The sequence below is a fragment of the Eurosta solidaginis genome, chromosome 2, assembly GCF_040869045.1.
Source record: "Eurosta solidaginis isolate ZX-2024a chromosome 2, ASM4086904v1, whole genome shotgun sequence".
Classification (NCBI taxonomy): domain Eukaryota; kingdom Metazoa; phylum Arthropoda; class Insecta; order Diptera; family Tephritidae; genus Eurosta; species Eurosta solidaginis.
In genome coordinates this window covers 47,054,327-47,081,316 of record NC_090320.1, presented here as the reverse complement: position 1 = coordinate 47,081,316, position 26,990 = coordinate 47,054,327, and the positions used below count along the sequence as shown (strand labels likewise).

Sequence of the window (26,990 nt, the reverse complement as noted above, 5' to 3'; positions counted from 1 at the left end):
GAACGGCGAAACAAAAATAAATTTGTTTGGAAATGATACGGAAAGAAATGTACGTCGCCCAAAAGGAAACAAAAAAACTGTCAACAATAGAGGTGGAAGTGTTATGGTATGGGGGTGTTTTTCTTGGTATGGGGTAGGTCCTATATGCAGAACAACCAATAAAACGACAGTTGTGGATTGCAAGGACATACTAGAAAATGTCATGCTACCCTATGCTGAGGAAAACATGCCATTACGCTGGGTGTATGAGGAAGACAACGACCCAAAACATGCATCTAAGCTGGTCAGCAAATCATTTGAGGACCATGATGTTAATGGTTTGAAGTTTCCTAGTCAATCCCCGGACTTAAATCCGATTGAAAACCTGTGGGAAGATTTAAGAAAGAAATTGGCAGGTCAAACTTTCTCCAACAAAATCTAGTTATGAGAATGTGTTCAAAAAACTTGGTTTGATATACCCGTAGAAACCTGCCAGACTTTAGTCAATAATATGGTCAAAAGAATTGGTAAAGTAGTTCAGAATGAAGGTGAATATACTGGTTATTAACTAAGCAATATTAAATGTGTAAAAGAAAAGTTTTGTGTCATATATTTTTTTATACTTACTACCTCATCAAAATTGTACGTATTTTTATGAGCAGGTTAATTTCGGCCAAATAATGTTTTTAAATAATAACTAATATGTGTTTCGTTGCTTTAATGTGAAGTTTGTTTATTTTATTGATAAACAGGACAAGGATAAAATTGTGTTTTATTTTCATAATATTGATTTAATAAAATTGATTTATCCTGTTGTGAAATAGAAGGACTGCTGTGTACCTATTATTTTGAGCAGGTGTGTATGTACGTATGTGTCGCATCATGGCTCACTCAAAAGCAATTAGCGCGCACAGTTGACATCGAACAATCACACACACGAATTTTTTGGTAAAAATGTTACTTTTGTTTAAACAATTTGGCTGATATAAGAAAGGAATCAAGTTTTTTTTTTTTGATGCAGAACGAAGATAAATATTTCAAAGTTTTAGTGAAAGGTAGAATTTGAGTTGAGCAATCAATCAGTTATTGATTAAGCACGCGATCTGGCGGCCAATAGTAGAGTTTAATTTGAGTTATCAATCAGTTTGGTTATTAAGCCAGCGAGTAGCAAAGTATAAGTGTTATTGTAAAGTACTTTAATAAAGGCCATTTTTCCATTATTCAATATTGGAGTTATTTATTCAACAGTTTAGTGATTCGAACTTAGCAGAGGATTGCAAATAAGAGGATTTGCAAGTAAATTCGTTACAATTTGCCACGCCCCTATAATATATACCTTCAAATTATATTAACTGTACCATCTCATGTAGCTAAGTTTTCAAATGCAAAAAACCGTTTTAAAATCGCAGCATTCTGTGTGAAGTTATGTGCATACATAGCATTTAGCGACTTTATTTTATAAGATTTATAGATTTAGCTATACCGATTATTGATTTTTTTTAAATTTTTTACCTCCCAAACTTTTTACTATATTTAAAATTTTTTTTAATTTAAAACTAGCTTTACCCGGCGTACGTTGTAACGTCCGAGATCGAATGAATGTTGCGTAATTTTTTTTGTTTTGTTTGTTGATAATTTAGTTTATTGTTCTGTAAAATGAATTGAATTTTGTACGCATATTTGGTGTAATTTTCGTTTAAAACATTTTATTATTTTATCTTATTGTAACCTACGAGAAAGAAGTGCATATTAAGTTAATGAATAAATGGTATGATAGAGAATTGGCACAAATGAATAAATATAAATACAATATGTACACGCGTGCGTTACAAACTGGAGAGTGGGATGAATATAAAAATATAAATAAGTCTTACAAAAAATTAGTCAAATTGAAAAAAATAAAGTATATGGAGAATAAAATCATTTTGAATGAATATAATGCTAAAGAAATGTGGAAATATCTCAAACAAACGGTTAACCAAACTAAAGATAACGAAGGGATAAAAAAGGTGATACTGGATGGCATACTGGTTGAAAACGAAACCGATCTGGCGAATGGTCTAAATAGATTTTTTGTAAACAGTGTGATTGAAATTAATAATAACATCGAAACCTGTCAAGTAGCACTAGAGGATACACAAGTCCATTCAAAATTAAAGTTTGCTGAAATTACCACCGATGATGTTATTAATATCTTAACAGACTTTAAATATAAAATAGGTGGAAGAAAACTGCTATCCGAAGGTGTACTAAAAGATTGTATATCGTATACCGGATATTTCTATGCTCAAATAATTAATAACAGCTTAGAAGATGGTGTAGTACCTGAAATGTGGAAAACGTCAACAATAATACCTGTGGAAAAAGTTAAAAAGACAATGCAACCTGAAGAACTTAGACCCATAAATACCCTGCCAAGTGATGCTAAAATTCTCGAAGTCGTTGTTAAGAATCAGTTGGTGAATCATCTTGAAGTAAATAATATATTAGTCTACCAACAGTCAGGATTTAGGAAAAAACACTCCTGTGAGACAGCGCTGAACTTGGTGATATCTGATTGGAAAGAAGAGCTAAACAACAAAAAAGTAGTGGTTTCAGTTTTCCTTGACCTCAAAAGAGCTTTTGAAACGGTGGATAGAGATATATTAATAAAAAAAATGCAGCGGATTGGCATAACTGATATTGAACTTAAATGGTTCCGCAACTATTTGAAGCAGAGAAAGCAGAAAACAGTTATAAATGCTGTGACGTCGGATGAATTAGAGGTACCCATAGGGTTACCTCAAGGCTCAGTATTGGCACCTATATTATTTCTTATATACATAAATGACATAGTCAATGCTATCGAAGGTTGTGAAATTAGACTTTTTGCGGATGATGCATTAATTATGATAAGTGAAAATAATATTAATACTGCACTCGCCAAAATGCAACATGAAATAAATAACTTGTATAAATGGTTGTGTGGTAATAGACTGAAACTAAACATAAATAAAACTAAATATATGATAATAACAAGGAGGAATATCAATGAGGAGGATATAGCCGAGCTAAAAATAAATGATGAAATCATACAAAGAGTTAACAGTATAAAATACTTAGGAATAATAATTGATAATAAACTCAAATTTGAAGATCATATAAATTATACAATTAAAAAAGCTGCTAATAAAATAGGAGTGATGCAGAGAACAACGAAATTCATTCAGAAAAAGTACAAAATAATCTTATATAAATCAGTTATAGAACCGCACTTCGTGTACTGCCCGTCCATTCTATTCATAATATCGGATAAAGAAGTAGACAAGCTCCAAAAGCTTCAAAATAGATGCATGAGATTTATTCTTCAGAAACCTAGAGATACACGAACGGCTGACATGTTGAAGACTTTAGACTGGTTAAGTGTGAAACAAAAGATTTTTTTCCACTCCATGAAATTCATATTTAATATTAAACATGGAAATGTACCTGAGTATTTAAATAAAAATATAGCATTAGTTGAGCAAACTCACAACATAAATACGAGGAGCAAACATAATTTCAAATTGCCGTTTTTTAGAACTGAAATTGATCAACAGAACATTTTCTACAAGGGTCTGAAAAGTTACAATGAACTGCCTATGGATATAAAAAGTTGCAACCAAATAACAGTATTTAAAACAAAATTATATGAATATTGTAAAACCTTAGCTATAAGATAAAAAACTGTAATATTTTCAAATTTACGAATTAGGCTTCTGGCCGTAATAAATAAATAATCTAATCTAATGCATGTGAGTACACAATATTTTTGGTTCTTTCGTTCGATGCAAAGATAAACAAATATTTTGGCGTTCCAACCCTAGAGCAAGCAACAGATAGCTAGCTGGCCATGGGAAACGCATGGACTCTCTAAATTTAATCATGCAACAGTAAGCGATTGTCCTTCGTTGCTTCGATTACATTCGGCATTAATCTCTTAACGCAGTCTGGTTCCATTGCACAATTTTGGTGGGTCTAAATTCCGTGTGTAAAGTGTTTAGAAATTCAATTGGATAATTCACAATTTGATCTTCATCTGTAACTGTGTCGATCGATTTATATTTCGTCCCATCACCAGGGATTTGTTGTGAATACGATCATTGAGTTTGTTAACATGATCATTTTTGGGAGCTAAGTTTGCTCGTTCGCATAGCAAAAAAATTTAATTTAAAAATCTTAATTCTGAAATATGAAAAACCTTCGTCTTGATCGAAGGAATCTATAGCCAAAATTTGGTGATGATTGAAGTATGGGAAATACGTTTCCATAGGGAACATATAAACACACACACACACGCAGAATTTGATTTTTATAGAAGATGTAGACTGAAGCTAACACATTTTTTTAACGGCGGCAGATTACTAAACGTCCAAAAGGAATAACAGCCAAACTCAACAATGCAGTCAAACTTTAGGTGTTAAAATAACCTAAGTTTGTACGGCATCCATAGGTCTGAAAAATCCCATTTGTAGGGAAGGTGCCACGCCCCTTTTTTCCCAATTCCACATTTTACTGGAGGTTTTAGGACTTAACGTCATATAGCTCCTTACCAATTTTCATTATCCTATCATTACTCCATCCAGAGATATGCAGTATGATATATTCAATTTGTATGGGAGGTTCCACGCCACCTTTTTCCTAATTCCACATTTTCTTGGTGGTGTTAGGGATTGACTTCATATAACTCCTTACTGAATTTCAATGTTCTGGCATGTATACCTTCAGAGTTATGTAGTACCAAAGATTCCATTTGTATGGGAGGTGCCACGCCCCTTTTATATATATCGAAATAATTTTTAGCCTAAAACATTCGTGTTGATAGAAGGAACTTATGAAAAATACAAATTTTTGCCGTACCTATATGAAGTAGTGTTCTGCAAAAATGGGATTTTTCACATTTTCGCCGATATCTCGGAAACTACATCTGCCACATGGAAGTCATATTCGGAATCAGGAGAAAATTTCACTTTGGGAAAGGCCTATTTTATTCTTGGATCCTAAGTTGATCAAAATTTGTTGAGTAGTGTTATTTTTTCATTATTTCTTCTATCTTTTGTTTTATTTCTTTATCTTTTTTATTTTCTTTTGCTTTTGATTAATAATTTGATATTAATTTCTAATTAAGCAAAATTTAAATTTTTGGAATTCTTTAGTTTTTATTTGTTTATAATTATTCCGCACACAGAAACATTTTGCTGTCAAATCCGCACTTTGTAAGTCAAAAAAGTGTAAAAATATCATTTTAAATTCATATTCACGTCTCTAAAGCCCACCTGTAGAACGGCAAGAGCCGTGGTGTTTTAAAAAAAATCATAATAATTAACAAAGAATATTCGCTCAGTTCACGTTTTACGTTTTTGCAACTCTCACTCCATTTAAGGGCTTTTCGCTAAGCACTCACTTTCTGAAATTCACAGTAAATCGAACTATAAATTCAAAAACAAACAACTTTTTTTTAAATAATTATAACAAACACCTACAAATATAATAGCAGCAAAAATTTGGCGCTTGGCTTTAACTCCGCCAATTCCTTGCTCGATTTTCCTTCATCATCACCAATATTTTCTGACATTTTTGCATTACTTTCACAAATTCGTCACCGCTTCAAGCCACGCCAATATTTAACTGACTAAAAACTCAAGTACGAGCAGCCCAGTATGAAAAAATCTGTGACTTTAAAGTTATACTAAAAGTAAAGTGAAATACAACAACAACAAAGCGAGAGAATAAAAAAAAAACATATAAATCGATTTTTTAGTGACACATTTGGTCGTACGGAACGGGTAGCAGCTGTTTAATTAGCCAGGCATGGCTGTATATAGCCAATAGCAAAACAACAAAAAAAAGTTTAACTTAAAAAAATTACAACCAAGAGCTAATTATTATTCATACTAAGTGTTGAGAGCGTGTTTGAAAAAATAAATAAATAAACAAAAAATAAGTAAGAAATGAATAAATATGTATAAGGTAAACAAATTCTGAGTGGAATTATGGAGTTAACCCTTCAAGCAACACAATAAAAATTTATGTTTGGAATCTAATCTCCAAGTTTGGCATCATTGCCTAAATTTCCGTGCCATTTCTCTTTTCGTAAATTTTGTTAGCATATTATCTGGCAAATGGGCCACGATATTTTTATTTTATGTTTTTCATGTTGTCAATTCTTAAGCTTCATCAGTTTCCTCTAACTTAATGTTTTTAAGCGTTTTTTGTTTTTTTTTTTTAATTAGTTAATTATTTCAAAAATTATTTTTGTTTTTGTTTTATTTTTTTTTGTGGACATTATTTTTTTTCGTGAAACTGTTATTTTTCATCTTAAATTTTTTTGTTTTTTTCATTTCTTCATTTCTTTTAACAATGGCTCGTTTTTTAATTTAATTTAAATCAGCTGGATTTTTTTCTGGCAAAAGGACACACGATATTATTTGGTTAATTTTAAGTTTGTTTTATTTCAAACCCTTTTTCCAATATGTATAACAATTTCATTAATTTCGTTTTTGGTTATTATTTTTGTTTTTTTTTTTTTACATTTTTGATTGTTTTAATTTTTTTGTTTAATTTTTATTTATTTATTTTTTTTTATTTAAACTTTTTTAAATTATTTGCATATTTTTATGCCTACTTTTTAATTTACTTTGTTTTGTTTTTTAATTTGTTTTTCTGCGAATTAAGGTAATATATAAATATTATTTAGACATTTTTTTATTTCTGTTTGTTTGTTTAATGGTGTGTGCAATCTCTTAAACAAACATAATACATAATTTATTATTCAATTATTATAAGCCGGTGTTAAGCTCATGAATTCTTAAATATTAAGTATTTTTTTATTTCTTTTTATTATTTTTTTTTAAATGGCTCTTTTTTTTATTTTTTTAAATGGCCCGTTTTTTAATATTTATTAAAATTTGTAGAATTTTTTTTGGCAAATGGGCGGCTTTTTTGTTTATTTCAAACTTGTTTTAGTTTGAAACTTTTTTAATTTTATATTTTCATTTTTTTATTTATTTGTTTTTTTTTTTATTATTTGTTTTTGTTTTTTTTTTTATTATTTGTTTTTGTTTTTTTATTTAGTATTCTTTGTTATTTTCTTTATTTTTATTGTTCTTCCCTAATTTTTTTCTATAGCATTTTTTATAAATTTTTTTTTTATTACTGATTCTATTTAATGCGCACGTTTATAAATTTAAAACCCGTCTTCTTATTTCATAACTTCATTCATTTTATTTCATTTTTGGTTCTTTATGTTTTGTTTACATTGATTTACATATTTTTATGCCATCTCTTTAAAGTGTTTGTTTAATTTGATTAATTAATTTTAATTTGATTTCTTCTACGTGTTAGATAATTAAATTTTTACATTTTTCTTAATTCATTCTTTTTAGTTTTTTTAAATGACTCGTTTTTTTTTTTTATTAAAATCTGCTGGAATTTTTTTTGCCAAAAGCACGCACGTATTATTTGGTTTATTTCAATCTTATTTTATTTGGAAATTTTTTGTAATTTCATACTTCAAATTTTTCCTTTTTTATTTAAATGTTTAAATTTTGTTTGGTATTTTAACGTTTTTAAATTAGTATTGTTGGTTGACCTTTTTTCCTAATTTTATTCTTTTTTTTAAGTTTTCTATTATAAATTATTTATTTAATTTATTTAATAATTTGGGAAAAATTTAAACAACGTGACATCAGGACGGACAATGTCACGTTATTTAAATTTTTCCCAAATTATTAAATAAATTATAAATTGCTTCAAATAAATGTTTTCATACATTTAATGCAATAAGGGCAATCCCCGCTTAAACTCATACAAATTTTTTATTTATTTTTTTTTTCTGTTTCTATTATAAATGCATTTAATAGGTGTAAGTAGTATATAATTTTTTATACTTTATTATTTAGAAATTTCTGTAAACAAATCTTAATAACTCTTTTTAAAGTGTTTTTCTTAGACTGTTGTAAAATTTTAAATAGTCTTTTAAATTCTATTTTTTTACTTAATGTCGTGAACAATAATTATGGAAAAAATATTTATTTTTAATTTTAATTAAATTTTTAGTAATGTTTTTTTTTTTATTAACTGGCAAATTATTTTTTTTTGCATTTAATTTAGTATTGTTTGTTGTTTCTTGTTTTTATTGCTTTTTCTTAATATTTTTCTTATTTGGTTTTTATTTTTTAAGTTTTCTATTTAGTATTTTTTATTTTTTTTTCTGTTTCTTTTTAATATGCAAGTAAATACAATTTATTTTTTCATCTAAATATAATTTTTTTTTTTCATATTTGATTGCTTCAAAATTTCTGTTAACATATCTTAATAGTTCCTTTTAAATGTTTTTTTTTTTTACTTTTTATAAATGTTAAATATTTTTTTGGTTTATATATTTTTTAATTTTGTAAATATTAATTTTTAGTTAGAAACGTTTATGAAACAGCAAAAAAATAAATAAAATAAAAAAAACAGAAAATTTGTTTTCCGTGCGAATAGGGATTTTTTTTTTTAAATACAACCTTAAAATACTCCTGCCAAAAGGACACCGATATAATAAAAAGTATAGTTCGCAGTATAAATTAGATGTATCAAATATACATCTGCTCAATAGCGGGTTAAGGCCCCGAATTTAAAACAAATAATGCTAAATAACACGAATGTGTGAAATGACGTAAAAGAATACCTATGAAAATGAATACCTAGAAACAATATAAATAAATATCCACAAAACCACTATTTAAATGCAAAAAAACTTTTCAGTCAATTATGAAAAATAGCAAAGAAATTTGCATGAAATTACAATAGAATCACAAATATGTAAGTAATGAGTAAAAAAAAAATATTATAATTGCACAAAATCAATGAAGCAGCGCAATAGTGCAACAACATTTTGCAAGGAAAACATATTGTGCCGATGAACTATTGCAAAAGACAGATTGTGCAGCGATTCAGAGCAAAAAAAATTTGCTTTATAATATAATAAAGAAAATATACACATTTGTGTACATATGTATGTATGTAAACATACACACTTAAAGGAGTATTCCAAGTCAATACGACCATTAATTGAAGTCATATGTTTAATGACAAAAATTAGTTTAGAGTTATGCTTGAGAAAAAAGTTTAAGTTTCTTTGAATCGGAAATTGGCAATATTTTTAAAATTTTGTAAATAACAAAAAAATTATCACTTTTTTGTTTGTGTGATTATTAAATACATAACTTATAGAAACATTACAAAAATTTAGACTCGAAATAAAATTCAAAAATATTAAAATTATAAAGAAAATTTTAAGCCTTTGAGATTTGCTGCTAAAACACATCCAAAAATGCCTCTTGATCTCATAAACAGAGGTTTGAAGGCGGAGAAGAAAAATTTCAACTCTGTCAACTCTAAAAATTTGCATTTAGCAGCCGTCAATGCAGAAAGGTGTTCTGCGCAAAAATACTATGGATCCCAACATTGTTTCGGAGCCGTCCGGCGTCATTTTTCGGTTTTTCGGAAAATGCATCTTTTGACACCTCTCACCACCGCCATAAATTATAACCAGTAAATTTTGCATGGATTTTCGAATTGGTATTTTTACATGGAATGGCCCATACATTTATTAATGTACTTTACTTTAATACTAACCACCCTCCGTGTATGATGAATTGCCTACTAACCGAGCAATCATAAAATCAAGTCGAACATCAACAATTATAAAAACAATGCACAAAAACAAAGCCAACAACCAGCAAAGCAAAACAAGCTCTACTAATAAATTGTAAATAATTGACTCGCTTGAACTGAAAACTTTGAGCTTTAAAAAGCAGTCATTGAAATTATAAACTCTCAATATGATATGATGTCATGGTAGTATGGCGGATGTGTTGGTAAAATAATATATACAAAAGCAATAAATGCTGAGCTTGAGAGAATATATTAAGAGTCAGTTTCCTGCCATCTGCAGAAATTTAGTTTCGAGCAAACAAAGACAATCTAACTACTATGTATATGGGAAACGTTATGAACAGCTGTGGTAATTGAAATTTTATTTTAGAAAAAATGCAGCAAACCTGCTGTGTTCATACAATATTAGCTGTTGTGCTCACATTTTCCGAGCTACGTTTTTTACTTCTTATAAATGTAATCGAATTTGAAAATGTATTCAAAATGTATACAAGTGTTACCAATCAAAAGGTCTCACTGAGGTGTCGACACTATTCAAGCATCTGCATGAAAATCCGAAACGTTCTTTTATTATTGGTTGTTTTGCACGTTTCCGAAGCCGGGCGGATCCGTACATCTGCGACAGTCAACTCAATATTATCTGAAGAACGTTTTATAGGATGCCTATTTCAACCCAGCAAGGTACAAGTTTTTTCTTCGCTTAAGGCAATGATATACACGCGGTTTTGATAACATTCCTCCAGGAGAGAGGTAGCGGTACTCTTAGTTATATTGTATTGCTGACTCCTTTATTTTACTATGCAACAGATAACACAGAAGCACAGTCTGCCATGTTAAAAAAGTGAATAAGCCTTCAAGACGTTGGTGACACTTTCAAGGGTCAGTTAGTCAAATCGGTGCTCAACCTACCAAAGAAAGGGTACTAGCATTAGTTTAGAAAAATGTTCTACCAAAGCGAAAGTTCTAGCTTTAGTTTAGAAAGAAGTTCTTTCCAATTAGGGGTCACATATCGGCATTGGTTTGGCAAACACTCCCAAGTGCATTTCTAAGTGAAAATTCATTTGCTTTGCAGCTGGCGTTCAGAGTCGGAATAAAACATATACATAAGTCCCATCCGGCCAATTTGTAGGTAAAATAAAAAGGAGCATGATTGAAAAGAAACTCGTTCTTAATCTCCTCGGAGGTAATTCGCGCCAAGTATTTTTTCCCCAAGGAGATATGTGTCACTTGTTTATCTTCAATCTGGTTACTATAGTAGATAAAACTCTTCATTTATTTAGACCAAGCCGTGGTCAAATCAATTAGGTAGAGCGAAGTTGTGGCAAATATGCCAATGCAAGTCGATGGCTGATGACGCTGTTTTTGTAACAGCAAGCCAATTTCTAAAGGTTTATTGGATAATAAAGGATATCAGCATTCCACTGCCGGATGTGAATCCAATACTCTCCGGTAACTTTTAGACAGGGGTTAGGACGCAACAAATTAAATGGGGTTACACTGAAACTACAGTCCTTGGTCGGGAAAAATCGCTCCGGTACATAGAACCGACTGCCTTGGGAAGCGTAACTTTTACTCTATACGTGCCTTGTGTGGTTCAGTCGCCTCTTACGACAGCCATATCAAATTGATATATGGCAAAGGGCTGCCCGTATATTTAACACCCGCATATACTTTAATTGAGTGTTTTGAGTTTACTACAGCAACGAAAAAACAAACGTCACAAACTTTTACTATCACTGTTAAATAATTTTTTTTAAATTGTTGTGTCGGGATGAATATATATGTTAATAAAAAAATAATAAATATCCCCATACATATCCTGTTTTCCTAATGATCTTATTTTTTCTGTAGCTGCAAAAACACTACACAAGGGTTATGGTGTGTATTATGGATATGTGTAGTCTTTTTCGGGATATATATCTGATAAGATCTAGTGCTAGCACCATATGGGATATAAGGTTTGATAAACACAATTCACAGCTTCCGCAACCCAATAGTCAACCTCACCTTCCTCATGGAACTAGGGGGTAAGGGCTGAATGGCCTGGAAGGTTTAATGTGGTCAAATTAAATCGTCCCGAGATGTTCTGGGATGGCTTTTAATGGTCCTCGTTATCGGAACATACCAGATCTACATATAAATATGAAAAATACTTTACGGCAGATGCAAAAATTTCAATTTGTATGAAGACTTTGGCAGCTTGGCTTTCTCTAAAAGGCATGTTTATCTGGAAAACCCACCGTTTCACCGCAAATACATGTTATTGAGTTACATATAGCGAAAGCTGCAGTTGACTGGCATGCAACCATGATTTTTTTGTGGAGCAGCACACAACCAAACGCTCAAGCGCCACATTGCACACACGCACATTGTATTTGTCACCATTTTATAGAAAAGGATTTTCTAATCAGCGTTCTAATCTTTTCAGGTTGTGGAAGAATTCTAGACTCCATACTATGGAATGCATAGTAAATTAAAGTGATATATGTACATAAAATCATAAAAAAAACGTAGAAAAATGCGTTTTACAAGCATCTGCGATGATTCACCTGAATAAATACCAACGTCGTCTGGGACGATTTATTAACGGAATGTTTTCTCGAACTGCCATCGGCGTAGTTGCTGAACTTTGCGAGGCATCATCCATTATAAAATTTGTTAATTTAAACGAATACACTTTTGCAATTCCAGTTTACGACGCAGTTGTAGCAAAACGTTTTTTTTTTTTTTATTCTCTTCTATTATAACACACCACTTGGGACAATTTGTTTGTGAAAATATCACAAATCTACACTTTACACAGTTACATTTCCATTTAAACAGCAAATTGCTATATTTAAATATTTGCGCAATATTTTTTTATATTTTTAACAATTTTTACACTTATTTTATCAATGATAAAGTCAATAACAAGAAATTTGCTTAGTGCAATTTGTTTTTTGCGAATTGTCTGCCGTGAAGGAAAAATTAAATTCACCACACTAGAGCGCACATACAAACACATTCAATTAAAATCGATAAGTCAAATGGTGAAGTGCATACGTGCGAGTGTGATGAAATGATTGGTTCAACGTGCATTCAATATACTACGCTGACGTGTGAGTAGCGCGGCTGATGTTTGGCTGGATATTCTTGTTGTGGCAGCACTGCTTTTACATCGTTTGTTTTCTTGTCATTTAGTGGATCTTCGTCTTTGATACATCTTTAACATACATTTCGTTTCGTTGTTTTGTTCTCTATTTTTGCCAATGTTGATTTCTTTTGTTTTTCCTAACAAAAACAGCTGTTGAGAGAACACATTTGCAGAATGCAATTAACCCTTGAGCTGACTATCGGTATTCGGTGGTCATTTAATAACACAGTAAGTATATCGCCGTTTTTTCGCGCATATCCGCTTGCGTTTCAATTTTTTACGAAGAGAAAAGGGCGGTGCACGACTTTCTCGTCAAACAAAATTTAAGCTTATGGAAGTAAAAAAAAATATACGACCAGTGAGCAAATTAGTTGTGAGGTGTAGTAAAAAGCCGGTATGAAGGAATATGCCAATGGACGCAGTAAAATAAATAGATTACAGCCAGGTTTTCAGAGCGAATTAAAGCTTCTCTAACCTAATTGTCGAATCCTGTTTAATAGCAGGTGAGGAAAAGGACTGCACATAATCCCCAAAATACTCCACAAAAGATCATAAGAGATTTAGACTTAGGGACTTAGAAGCTGCGGACCGTTGAATTTTAGTCGGTTTTGTTATAGCAGTGCTTCGCCCCATCCATTAGGTGCGACTACTCACAAATACCGCAGCGTGTTCGGGGGCTTATGGCTGTCGTAGGAGGCCACTAAAATACACTATTGATTTAAAGCGTTGTGTATGCAATCCATGCAAGGGGCAAGAAGAGATTTGAGGATTTTGTTACGGCTATTAATTTTAGGTACAATTGTGGATACATGCTCGTCAAAATGTAGATCTTGTTCGAACGTCACATTGGCGTCGCCTCTTACAGCAGAAAAGCCTTACTGCGGGAGTATTCTAAAAGCAATAGCCCCCTGGGGCTATAACAATGTCATAATCTTTCGGGGAAACATAGACGGAGGTTTTTTAACATATTCTCGCGACCACGCGCAGGCGGAAGAGTAGAAAACGCGGAAGGCATAAGAGAATTGTCTCGCCATGACATTGAAAGCTTGCTTGGCGATTTTATTGACAGGAAAAGGATTTTCGGTCTGATAGCCGAATAATTTCGCCTCCCATATATGACATCTTCCAATTGGATAAAACTGATTGAGCCCGACGAAAACCGATATATAGTCATCTGCATATTATTTCACCAGATTGCAGCGTTAGTTTATATGTATCTCCCAAACTTTTGAATTTTTTTCTGTTCGAAGAACGCGAAACAAAATTGACCATGTTGTGATCGACGGCAGACTTTGAAGCTATTAAAATCCAAAGACCCGAAGGTTGGAGGGTCCAAAAATTTTCTTCTTAGGTCTGGTCGAGCTAGTACCAGAGGGTGTTTGTATCAGACCATACCATCTAAACCGCCGTGGAATGTTTTTGCTTTTATAACAACAACATAGATATTTGTTTTACAACATCACTATGAGGAAGTACCACGGGCTACCCTCCGAACGGAGAAATGTGTGCATCGACAAAATATGGACATAGAGCATAACCCCAGTTGGCAATAAAGACAATTCGTCAGGTTTAGTTTTGTTTTAATAATATAAAAGGTTTTGGAAACCAACAACGTATTCAAAGAGATGGCGAAGAGGCACTGCTACAACAACAACAACAGGCAGCGGTTGTTCTTTCTTTCGCTAAATCCGAGGCATAAACAGTGTTACGGTCATCGAAGATGCCTTTTGAGCTATTTATATAATCGACAGATAGGACCCTTATCGTGAGTAGGAACTAAGTCGGTTTAATAGAATTAAAATAACGAGAACGAGAAGTGGTACTGAAGATGGCACAATACCGAAACCATTTTGTATATAAACCAAAGAATGACGAAAAATGCGAATTTGTCAGAAGTCGCAGCAAAGCAGGAACTTCCTGGGCAATTCCAAGAACGAGCGCTTAGAGTGAAAAGGAAGTCTGCTGAAGAAAATATAAAATTGAAAAGATACGGGTAAAAGGCGGTAGGAAATGATTTCTCATCAGTTGGAGTGTGGCTCAAAAATTTGTTACATTACTTATTAGGTATACTAAACCGCCGAGATGTGGTTGTAGGGATTCGCCTACCACGCCAAAGGTCCTGGGTACACCAAGAGCCGGGCAAGGCAAGATAAAAATCCTTAAAAAGAGGTTTTCTAAGCAACGTTGCCCTTCGGCATTGGTTTGAAGAGCACTCCGAGTGTATTTATAGGAAAAATTTAAAAGTAGCAGGAAACAAAATGGAAGAGAGTTTCTCGTGCACATATATTTACTTCTTCGGTGCTAGCGGCGTCTTTAGGAGGGTTAGTACCTTGCTCACACAGCTGGTCCGCAGGGTGGAAATACATACTCGCACACACTCTTTTGTATAAAGATTTATATCTTGTGCAAAACATAAGCGAATTACAATAATTCAAATTAGCGTGAAGATAACATAATTTTCATTCTTTTGTGATGCGCGAAAATCACTTTGTAAACAAATCACCAACAAATTCCAATAGATTATATTGTGAGACAAATTTGATTTTTTCTTTGCATTCTCATATTTTATAGTAAGTTAGTCTAAAACAAGTAAGGAAATCTAAGTTCGGGTGAAACCGAACATTACATACCCAGCTGTACGCTTGAAATGATGTTGTTGTTTGTTTTGTGTGCTTGATGGTGTTACAAGGCTGCGCAATAATACATATACATATGGTTTTATTCTGAACTAATTTTTCTTCGAGTAATGGCTTCCGAAACATAGAAAATTGCTTAGTCATAAAAGGGGCGGTGCCACGCCCATTTTTTTAAATTTGAAGTTTTTCCTATTTATTATTATAAATCCACTTGGGAAATGAAATACCATTGATATAAAGCTCTTTTTTGCAAAGATATAGCTTATTTTATTCGTCCACGACCCTTTTAAAAATCTTTTATATAAAACTGCCTAGAATACGGTACCTGCTATCCACCAGCACTGGACACTCGCAGACGAACAACGATTTTCTTCAGATAGGTAAGTATTTCTCTTTTTTTATGAGAGTGGTCGGTGCACCACGGCTGTCTCAGTGATATTAGACGATGCACCGGTCTTAGCTAGTTCATCGGCTTTTTTATTGCCGTCTATATTCCCGTGACCCGGTAGCCATATAAGTATAACGGTTGCTAAGTTTGCTGCATTTTGCAGCACCTTCTTACAGTTATCGACGGCCTGGGAGAGGATGCATGTGTTGAATTCAAAGTCATGAGCACTGTTTGACTGTCTGAGTACATGTATACATCTCGAACGATTACAGAATTCTCCAACAGAAAGCAAGATGCGCTTTCTATTCTTAGTAGTTCTATTTGGAAGAGACTGGTTAAGTTTAAAAGACGGATGGAGAGTTTGGATTTTAGCTGCCCGGAGAAGGTCCCTGCACCGGCACCTTAGTTCAATATTGCACCCGTCAGTGTAGAGTGAGGTGACACCCTACATATGTACACACCATGTCGCCTCACAAATCTGTTCTCCAAATGAAATACTTTTTTAATCAGCAGCGAATTGTCTGTACAAATGTGAGGTTTCAATTCAACGTTTCATAATTTTATAATTAAAATTTTTTGTTTATTTACAAAAGCATTTAGACGAGTTATGCGTATACGCCTACAAAAATTAAAATCTTGGCAACGAGTAGAACAGGAGCAGTTAATTAAAAAGAATTTTCATTAATATCGGATAATAGATAAAACGCGGCGCGTTGCTGCCACATCAGTGTTAACAGCAGCGAACGGAAAAATAGCAGTGGACATTTTTTTCAAACCTCGTCAATTAAATTTTTCGTTTTTTTGTTTCGATATTTTAAGAAAAAAATTTTCTGCATTTTGTTACTGAAAGGATGCAAACAAGTCTAAAAAACCTTTTTCGAATTTTTTATGTCGAGCTCGATTATTGTTTTTTGTTTTTTTTTTTTCGTTAAAGGCCTCTCAAAAATTCGCATTGATTTTTGGCAATTTCCTCCGAAGCGTGCTTAAGATTTTCCTGTGAAAAAATTTTTTTATAAGGAAGAAAATATGAAAGACTCTTCCGAAAAAAGATTGCCGAGTTTTTGGAGACCTATAACATGTACTTTTTTGCTCATAAAAATTTACAGAACCCAAAATGAAAAGTTTGAAGTTTATGTCGAATATTAGAATTTTTTCGAAAACGTTTTGGAGATTGCTTTACATAATGCGGTTTTTTCTAAATCTGCTTGCTTAGAAAGAAATTTCAATTGGAAAACAAAAACATATAATCTAATTTGTTTTCGCTTTTCAATTGAAGTTTATTTCTAAGCAAGCAGATAAATATTTGAAGCCTTACAAAAAAACGACCATAGTTTCAGTTACAAAGAATTTTTTTTTTTGAACATTGAAAATAAAAAAGTTCACAAAATTTAAAAAAACATATGACCACTGCTATTTTTTGTTCGCTGCTGTATTAGGTCTATTATTAGTTATCGGTCATGATATACTCTACTCTTATACTATCTCTAACTTCTACTTATTCTCGCTTTTTCTTACTGTACTCTCAAACCTCTCTTTCTCGATTTCGCTCTCGCTCCGATTCCCCCTCTCCATACGCCATACCCTTTACCACACCCTCTGCTTCTTTCTTTCTATCGATGTCGCCATCCTCTCCTTATATCTCTCTCCACGTTCCAGCCTCTTCGAAGTCGATCGTGTAGCTCCAAAGCTAATTATATCGATCCGTACGCCACCTCCTGCGGAATATTTCGTGATTTTTCCGCGATGCTCTGAACTATATGGTCAAGTTTGCAGATCAATGGGAAAATTCTTCGAAATAGCCATGGACGCCACATATCGAAGTTTCTCGTCTGGTTAATGCATTTTCATTGTTCAATGTGCTCATATTAAATCGTTTCCGAGATAGTCGGGTATGTACCTTAATGGTGCTTGTTACCGGAACGTAAAGGATCTATATCCGGCAAAGGACCATCAACATCGATAACACTCCCCAAAATCTTTTGAAAGTGTCTTTATCGCTACAACAACAACGTGGACAACAATTGCCACACATATCGGTTGGACTGACCCATATTAGGTTGATTTTACCCACTATCTTCTTTTAGTGTACAGCGTGGAGCTTGAGCTGCTAGCCACCAGGAACAACGCCCGCAAATTTTCCCAAACATTTCGGCGGCAAACGGAAGGTTTTAAGTGCATTCCTGTGAGAACAAAAACGGAGATCTTGTAACCGATGTCCAGAGAGTACTTACATTATGGAGCGAATACTTCTCTGCTCCCCCTAAATGGAGACAGTGATGTACCACATATTGATAATGAACCCGATCCCTCAGTCGATGATAATGGGGTTTAATGTCCGTCCAACCATTTATTACGAAATCAAAATAGAAATAAGACAATAATCAGATTAAAAAACAACAAGGCCACGGGCGCTAAGCGAGAGGGCGTTGGTAAAGCGCATGTATCAGCTTCTTTGAAAAACATGGTCAGACGGGTGCATGCTTGACTACTGGAATCTGAGTGTTCTTGGCTCGGTCTACAAGAAGACGGATTCTGCAAACTTAACTAACTATCGCAGAACCAGCCCTTTTAATATCTATACTATAATAAATCTCTAGAAAATCGTGTCTGTACATCCAAGATTTCTAAAAAAAAAAATGAGTGTACTTGACGTTTGGAATGTCGTAGAATCCATCGGCACCACTTTTGTCTGTTTGTCTGTATGATATCGATAATCTCGGAAGGTAGGTAGGTTGAACTGGCCGGTCCATGAGGACCTCACATAGACTGAACAACTAACATAGACGGAAACTAACGAATGGATTTTTATGAGACTTTCACAGATGGATAGCCTGTAATCCAGAAGGGAATCTAGAACTTATTTCATTAAAATCGCGTGAGAAACAAAAAAGATATAGTTGTTTAAGCTATAATTAAGCTACGTGTAAGGATTTTTTTTTTTTTTGAAAACGAAGGAAAATGCATTTAGTTGCCAAACAAATATCAAAGAATGCCTTTGCAAAGTTTTTTTTCAATTTCATATAAATTAAAAATCAAATTCATGGATACAGTGGCGTACCCAAAAAAAATATTTCACGCTGCCATATTACGATAATCGGTTAAAATGAGGTTACCTAAAACCTCTAAATATGCGTACAATATGGGCATCAAACAATAGAGGAAGGTCACAGATTTCATTTGAATTTTGTGATATTTCGATAAATTAATCGATAACTGAGTTATCTGTCAAAATGTATTTGCTCCAAAATCTATAAATTTACCTACAATATGAAATACTTTTAACTAAGATTTTAAACCTTTTATACGCGTTAATCAGGGACTCAAACCTTTTGGTGCAATTCGATTTATCTATTCGCTGACAGGTGGCGCAAAGTTTTCGTGTGTACTGCGATGCTTTGGTAGGTATGCGATTGGTTGTCGTACACATACACTAAATAAAATAAAAATAAAAATAAGGGCCACTTTAATATAAATACGCATCCCGAACAACGTCGGGTACCCTGCTAGTCGCAAATAAGGTCCTGGCAAGCGTATTGTGCGAAAAATTTTGAATGAAAGATGATGTCCCGCTAAGCAAGTAATTTTGTCGGAGTCCGCATATGAAAGCAGAGGAAATGGGCGGCCTTCACTCCGCTAGAAAGACCAGGTGGAAAACGATTTACATTGTCTTGGCTTTACCAATTGGCGCCAGTTAACCAAGCGAAGAAGCGATGGTCAAAACAGTTTAAACGATTAAGCGTCCATCCGTTCAATTATATATTCTTTCTTTTATACTCAACAGTCGACTGCTTTGTGTTTGCGTAACTTTAATTTGAATAAAAATAACATAAAAAAAATTTTAGGCACTCCCTTTATATAAATGGACAAAAATCAGCGAAAAATTACTTGAATTAGAAAGTCGGTAGGAAGGGAGATATTATTAGTCAATCAATTGCGCTCCACCTTTATATTTTTACTTCTCATCTTTCTTCTATATATATAAAAAGAAGTGTACATTTTGATTGTCACTCCATAACTCGAGAACGGATAGAAATATTGCCATGAAATTTTTAAGAAAGATACAGGAAGGAGAGATGATCGTTATTTGATTTTGAAATCCCAAATCGGTTTAGCCATTCTTGAGTTATGATTTTTTTAGGTCAAAACGTGGACCCGGGCACCCCTAGAATGTGTTTATAGAAGGTGGATATCAAATGAAAGCTGTTGATGAGTGCTTTATTAGAGGGTAATTTTCATACCCCTGGGTGACTAGGGTCTCGAGATATAGGCCAAAACGTGGACCCGGGTACCCCTAGAATGTGCTTATAGAATATGGATATCAAATGAAAGCTGTAGATGAGTGCTTTAGCAGAGGGTAATTTTCATACCCCTGGGTGACTAGGGTCTCGAGGTATATAATTTAATTTATTTATTTCTTACAGCTTATACTAAGCCTAGCTTATACCTATATATAGTAATTAATATATAACCTAATTAAATTAATTTATCTGCATCTATTGACTGCACAAATGGAGTGAAGGATGGGTAGCAGACGAATGACACCAATACAAGGATTTTGCCAGTTGTATCTGACGCTGTTAACGTATTTAAAGTGCAAAGGCAACATCTGAACGGCGATGCACTTACTAGGATGAGTGATGCATTACAGTATGAGCTTCGGCTACTTTTTCATAAGTGGGAAAGATTCCTAGTGCCAGCGTAGAGTAATCGGGATGTATGCAATGCTATTGATGATTCGAAAGTTTGTGTTTAAATTCCCTTATTTTACTAGATTTAACATAATTTGGTAATTCATTGTAGAATTTTAATCCTTTATAGTACAAATTACATTTGTCTGCTTCTGTTCTATAAGCAGGTAGAGTAAAATCATTTCTTCTTCTTGTATTTATGGAATGAACATTTCTTACATATTTTATGTTACTTTTCAAATATTCAGGCAAGTTGCCTTCTATTATGTTTGTAATAAAATTCATCGTATGATAAAACATTTTCAAGTTTCAACAGTTTTTCAATTAGAAGAAAATTTTTCTAAGCGGGGTCGCCCCTCGGCAGTGTTTGCCAAGCGCTCCGGGCGTATTTCTGCCATGAAAAGCTCTCAGTGAAAACTCATCTGCCTTGCAGATGCCGTTCGGAGTCGGCATAAAATCATGTAGGTCCCGTCCGGCAAATTTGTAGGGAAAATCAAGAGGAGCACGACGCAAATTGGAAGAGAAGCTCGGCCTTAGATCTCTTCGGAGGATATCGCGCCTTACATTTATTTTTTTTTTTTATGATAAAACAGTACCTGTTTAATGCTTAGCCAATTTAGAGTGGCGAGCATATCTCTGATAGGTGTGTCATAGCGTTTCCTAAGAATAAATTGCAATAGCAACAAAACCGAGCTATGCTAGCTATCTCTCAAAATGAAGAATAATATTGGACAATATATGAAGTGAGGTTCGATTATCGATCTCTAAACCATTACCTTGTACCGTCTACTTAAGTACTTGCATCAAATATATCTTTTTGGCTATTTTCCCAACCGTGTAATCGATGTGCTCAATAAAGTTGAGTTTATCATCGATTTTGATTCCTAAGTACTTGATAGTACTGACTTTGTCAATAGCTTCGTTGTTTATATTTAGAAGTGGTAACTCATTGTTTTGAAAATTCCTTCTTGAAATAACCATAAATTTTGTTTTGCTTATATTGAGTCTCAATCTATTCGAGCATAACCAATCATATACTCTATTTAAGTCTTCTTGTAATTTTATATATATTTCAGTGATATTATCTCCACTAAGCATCAACAATGTATCATCAGCAAAAAGTGTAATATCACAGTTCTTTAGAGAATTGGTTATATCATTAATATAGATATTAAACAATATAGGTGCCAGGACAGACCCTTGCGGAAGTCCAACAGGCACCTCTCTTTTTTCAGACAGGGATGATCCAATTACAGTTCTTTGACTTCTCTTCATGATAGTCTTGGAACCATTTTAGCTCCGTTTCAGTGACACCTATGCTATAAAGTTTTTTTTAGCAATAAATTTTTATCAATAGTCTCAAAAGCACGTTTTAAGTCTAGGAATACAGCTATTATATGTTTATTTCTGCTCAGATCTTCTTTCCAGTTAGCTAAAACAAGGTTCAAGGCACTTTCATAAGAATGTTTTTTTCCGAAAGCCTGATTGCTGCGGTATAATAACTTTATTATCATCTAGGTACTTCACTAGCTGGTTTTTAACTACAGTTTCCAGTATCTTCTCCTCACACGCTAACGTGTTAATAGGTCTTATCTCATCAGCTCTTATAGTATTCTTAACTTTCTCTATTAGTACCACAATTGAAGTTTTCTATAGGTTAGGAACTACCCCTTTGTCTAGACTTTCATTTACAATTTGAGTATAAAAGTATCCCGTGTATGTTATAGAGCCCTTATGACTCCTTCAGTTATAAGTTTTTTCCCTCCTATTTTATTTTTGAATTTACTTACTATTTCTAGTATATCGCTTGCAGATACCTTCTGAAATTTGAAAGTAAGAGTGCTACTTTCAACAGCCGAAAATGCTACGTTATTGTTATTAACTGGAATATTCGAGCTGATTTCGACTATTGCTGTCAATGAAATAGTTATTGAGGGACTGGGCTATTTTATTCTCCTGAGTATATAGTTGGTCGTTTATCAATATTTTATTGATTCCATTATATCAGAGGTATAGAGAACTTACGTGCACAGTATTACCGATATAATAAGACAAAACGACACGACTTACAACTTAAGTCCACGAGAGTATATTTGACAATGACAAAAAGGAAAAAGTTACATATATGATTATTTGCATAGCATAAAAGCATAAAAGCTTTATCAATAAGAATGACATTGCAAAAGAAAAATAACAGTAGCGGTGAATATATCATGTTGCCTAACAATTCTTATTACCAACACTCCTCCTCAACATGTACATATTATAAGTATATATTGTCTATCTGACTAATACAAACCCATTTCGGTTCTAAATTTGCAATGCTTTACCTTTTGAAGGTTTTTGGTTAAAATGTCAGATACCATATCTTCAGTACAAATGTAATTTAGACTTATCTCACCTGACTTATACAAATCCCTAACATGATGAAACTTTAAAGCTATATGCTTACTTCTAGAATGATAAACCGGATTTTTAACTAGATGTAAAGCACTCTGATTATCGCTATAAATTAGGGTTGGGTTATTAATAGGAAAACCCATTTCAGGAAGAAGCATTCTTAAATGTACTGCCTCCTTTGCAGCTGTAGAAAGCGCCACATATTCAGCTTCAGTGCTACTTAAGGCAACGACGTTTTGTTTTTTCGATTCCCACGAGAATACTGCACCGGCAGCATAAAATGCACTGCCTGTATAAGACTTCCTGTCGCCAACATCAGCGCCCCAATCAGCGTCGACGTAGCATTCAATGGGCTGACCTGATTTTCGCTAATGTAGTTTAAAATCGCTCGTACCTTGCAAGTAGCGTAACACATGTTTAGCCCCTGCTTCGTGCTCAGAATGTGGATCGGTATTCTTTTGCGACAGTTTACAGACCGAATGCAGAATATCCGGTCGGGTTGATATTGCCAAGTACATCAACGCACCGAAAAGCGATTGGTATTCCCTTTTATCAACGCGTCTACATTTTGCATCATCACAGCTGACTTGGAACCCAGCATTTAACGGTGTCACTACAGCCTTACATTCGGACATACCATACCGGTTTAATAGATCCGTTATATATTTTTTATGACCAAGAGTAATTGCGCCTGTTTTACCTTCGCGCTGGATCTCAAACCCCAGAAAATACCGCAGCTGCCCACCGTCAACCACATCAAACTCGTTCGCAATTTTTGCTTTGATCGCAACTACGTCTTCTAACCGAGTGCCACCTACAATTAAATCATCAACATACACAGCTATAATGTTATAATTACCATTTTCGTGTTTCGTATACACGCAAGGCTCGCTGACGCACGGCGAATACCCAAACGATCTTAGAACTGTGTCCCACTTAGAGTTCCATTCACGCCCACTTTGCTTTAATCCATATAGTGCCTTATTGAGCTTCAGCACTCGGTGTGGAAACTCATCGCATACGAACCCCTCCGGCTGTTTCATATAAACTATCTCTTGTAAATTGCTGTTTAAGTATGCTGAAGATACGTCCATTTGATGCAAATGCAGTTCATGCTCACACGCCAACGCCAACAGTAAACGAACTGTCGCATACCTCAACACCGGTGAAAACGTTTCGGCGAAGTTCACTCCAAACTGTTGACTACACCCCTTTGCCTCCAAACGGCTTTTAAAACGTTTAATATTACCGTCAGCGTTTCTTTTAATGCTGTATACCCATTTGCTGCTGATTGCCTTTACGCCTGTAGGAAGATCCACTAATGACCAAGTTTGATTTTTTACCAGGGCGTCGTACTCCTCTTTCATAGAGGCCCTCCACTCCGCCGAATGCGCACTACCCAACGCCTCCCTTACCGAATTTGGTACAGGTATTTCGTTAGTATCTATCATATTCAATATATGACGTTCTTTACGTGGACGCAGATCATACCGCACCTCATTTGTACATTTATTATCTTCTTCCATACCTTCGTCGCTTGCTTCAGCTGGGCATTCTTCGCTCAAATCATTTGCTGGCTCACTCTTAGTGTTGTTCTCACTCACATCTTCATTAAAGGCTCCATTAGCAAAAGACGTGATGTCGACGTGCTCGTTTTCATCACCAAAGTGCGTATTTTCATGAAAATTACATCTCTGCGCGTGTTTGGATCCATCAATCGATAAGCCTTGGAGGTGACTGAATACCCAACCATAATGTGTTCCTTCCCTTTGGGTTGAAATTTCTTTGAGTGCGTTTTGTCTAGAGCAATCGCTAAAGAGCCGAATACTTTAAGGTGTGTTACTGTAGGCTTTTTACCTGTATACACCTCAAACGGTGTTTTGTTAACCAGCGACTTTGTTGCGGCTCTATTTCGAAGGTAAACTGCCGCGGACACCGCCTCTGCCCAAAAATTTTCACCCAACTTACTATGCACTAACATACTGCGTGCCATTTCAACTAAGGTTCGATTGGCCCGTTCAGCTACGCCGTTTTGCTGGGGGGTGTATGGTGTTGTCAACTGGCGTTGTATACCATTTTCAATCAAAAACGTTTCAAATTCATTATTAAGATATTCGCGGCCGTTGTCGCTTCTCAAGCACTTAATCTTTTTATCAGTTTGCTTTTCTACCATTTGCTTGAATTTTTTAACTCTTTATTTGCCATTTCATATAAGCTCTCAAAATTTAGATGGCCAAAGCGGTTGTGCCAAATGGTTATTTCGTTGTCTTGCTTAACACCAAAACACTTGTTTGTGATACTCTTAAAAACATACAAACCGCCAACTAACTGCGCTTTTATCAATACGGAATTTTTCTCTTTGATTACAGCTCCATTATTTTCAAAGGTCACAACTAATCCGTGTTCACATGCCTTATTTACTGATACGAAATTGCATTTTAAGTCTGGCACGTACAAAACCCCCTTCAATTTAATTCGATAGCTACCAGTGTGTATACATACTTCGCCAATTCCGTTTGCTTCTATATAATTGTTTCCCGCTAATTCTATTCTCTCGTTTCGTTTTCTAAAAGTTACATATAATGAGCGGTCACAGCATAGGTGTGAAGTTGCTCCGCTATCAATACACCACTCATCGCTCTTTAACTGATGAGGGGAAATAGAAGCAAGAATAGCGAACGATTTATCACCCTGAACCGTTTGACGATGCTCTTTACATTTCGCGGCAAAGTGTCCAAATTTCCCGCAATTAAAGCATTTACCTCGACTTCTGCCATTGTTGTTGTCTTTTTTCTTTTCTCCCACACCATGACTGTTGTTATTGCTGGCGATGTTCTTGGCATTAGGAACTTTCTGAATATTTGCCTGCGCCACCAGCGCGTGTTGCGAATGAACTTCGCCGCTTTTATCTTCTTCTCGCCTCGCCCCCTCTTCAAGCAACTTGACTTTTAGTGTAGTTAATGTAGGCAAGGAATCTCGAGACTCGATCGCCACAACGAAGTTTTCATACGATTTGGGCAAACTTGCTAATAATACTATCACAGACATTTCGTCTGCTAAAGTTACCGATATTTCAGCCAACCTTTCATGTATATCGCAAAACTCATTTAAATGGTCTTGAATTTTGTCACCTTCGCTCAACCTAAGTGATAACAATTGGCGAAACAATGCAACTTTTCGCGCCGGACCGGTGGGTTGATGTATTTGCTGAAGTTTACTTCAAGCCATCGCCGCTGTATTGCAATGCTTTACATGATTTACCTGTGACGGCTTTATGCATAACATAATGCTAGCTAATGCTTTTTCATCCTTGGTGTCAAACGCTGCTGCTTCTTCGGCTGTGGCTTCTTCACTTTTCACGATTTTTCCACTGGCGATTGCCCATAATTCAGTGTGGACTAAAACGCTCCTCATCTGCACCGCCCACGATATGTAATTGCTGTCGTCCTGCTTTTCAATCGAATATAATCCAGGTGTACTCATTTTTTTTTTTTATTTTACTTGTGATTAACTTTAAACCCTATTACGACCTGGGCCCTTAACCTATCAGAGGTATGGAGAACTTACGTGCACAGTATTACCGATATAATAAGACAAAACGACACGACTTACAACTTAAGTCCACGAGAGTATATTTGACAATGACAAAAAGGAAAAAGTTACATATATGATTATTTGCATAGCATAAAAGCATAAAAGCTTTATTAATAAGAATGATATTGCAAAAGAAAAATAACAGTAGCGGTGAATATATCATGTTGGCCAACAATTCTTATTACCAACACATTATTTTCTTTGGGCATACATATGTTTTTCTTCAAATGCTTCCACATTGCCTTACTGTCCCCAACATTATGTGTGATTTTTTGTTCCATATACTTAGCCTTTTTAATCTTTATCAGACGTTTATACCTACGCTTTGTAAGGTTGTATTCGTTCCATTCGCCTGTTCTTTGAGCTATTTTGTATAGATTGAATTTATATTTGTGCAGATTCGCTAGTTCAGAGTCGTACCATTTGTTCATAAGTTTCCCAGAGATTTCTTTTGAGTATGTTAATGTAGTCATTGCATTCGATAATGTATT

The 26,990-nt window shown here is 34.3% G+C and overlaps 1 protein-coding gene across 2 annotated transcripts in view; it reads right to left on the bottom strand.

Annotated features, from left to right (window-relative positions):
- The window catches only part of LOC137239672 (probable phospholipid-transporting ATPase IIB), a 145,472-nt gene that overhangs the window by 9,699 nt on the left and 108,783 nt on the right, over positions 1–26,990 (bottom strand). The window contains exon 1 of one of the 2 annotated variants that reach the window (XM_067765236.1): positions 12,210–12,634. The exons of the other annotated variant lie outside the window; for it this stretch is intronic. Coding sequence (XP_067621337.1) covers positions 12,210–12,307 — 98 coding nt within the window. The 5' untranslated portion in view covers positions 12,308–12,634. Of the gene's footprint in view, positions 1–12,209; positions 12,635–26,990 lie in introns of those variants that run through there. 2 annotated transcript variants of the gene reach the window in all.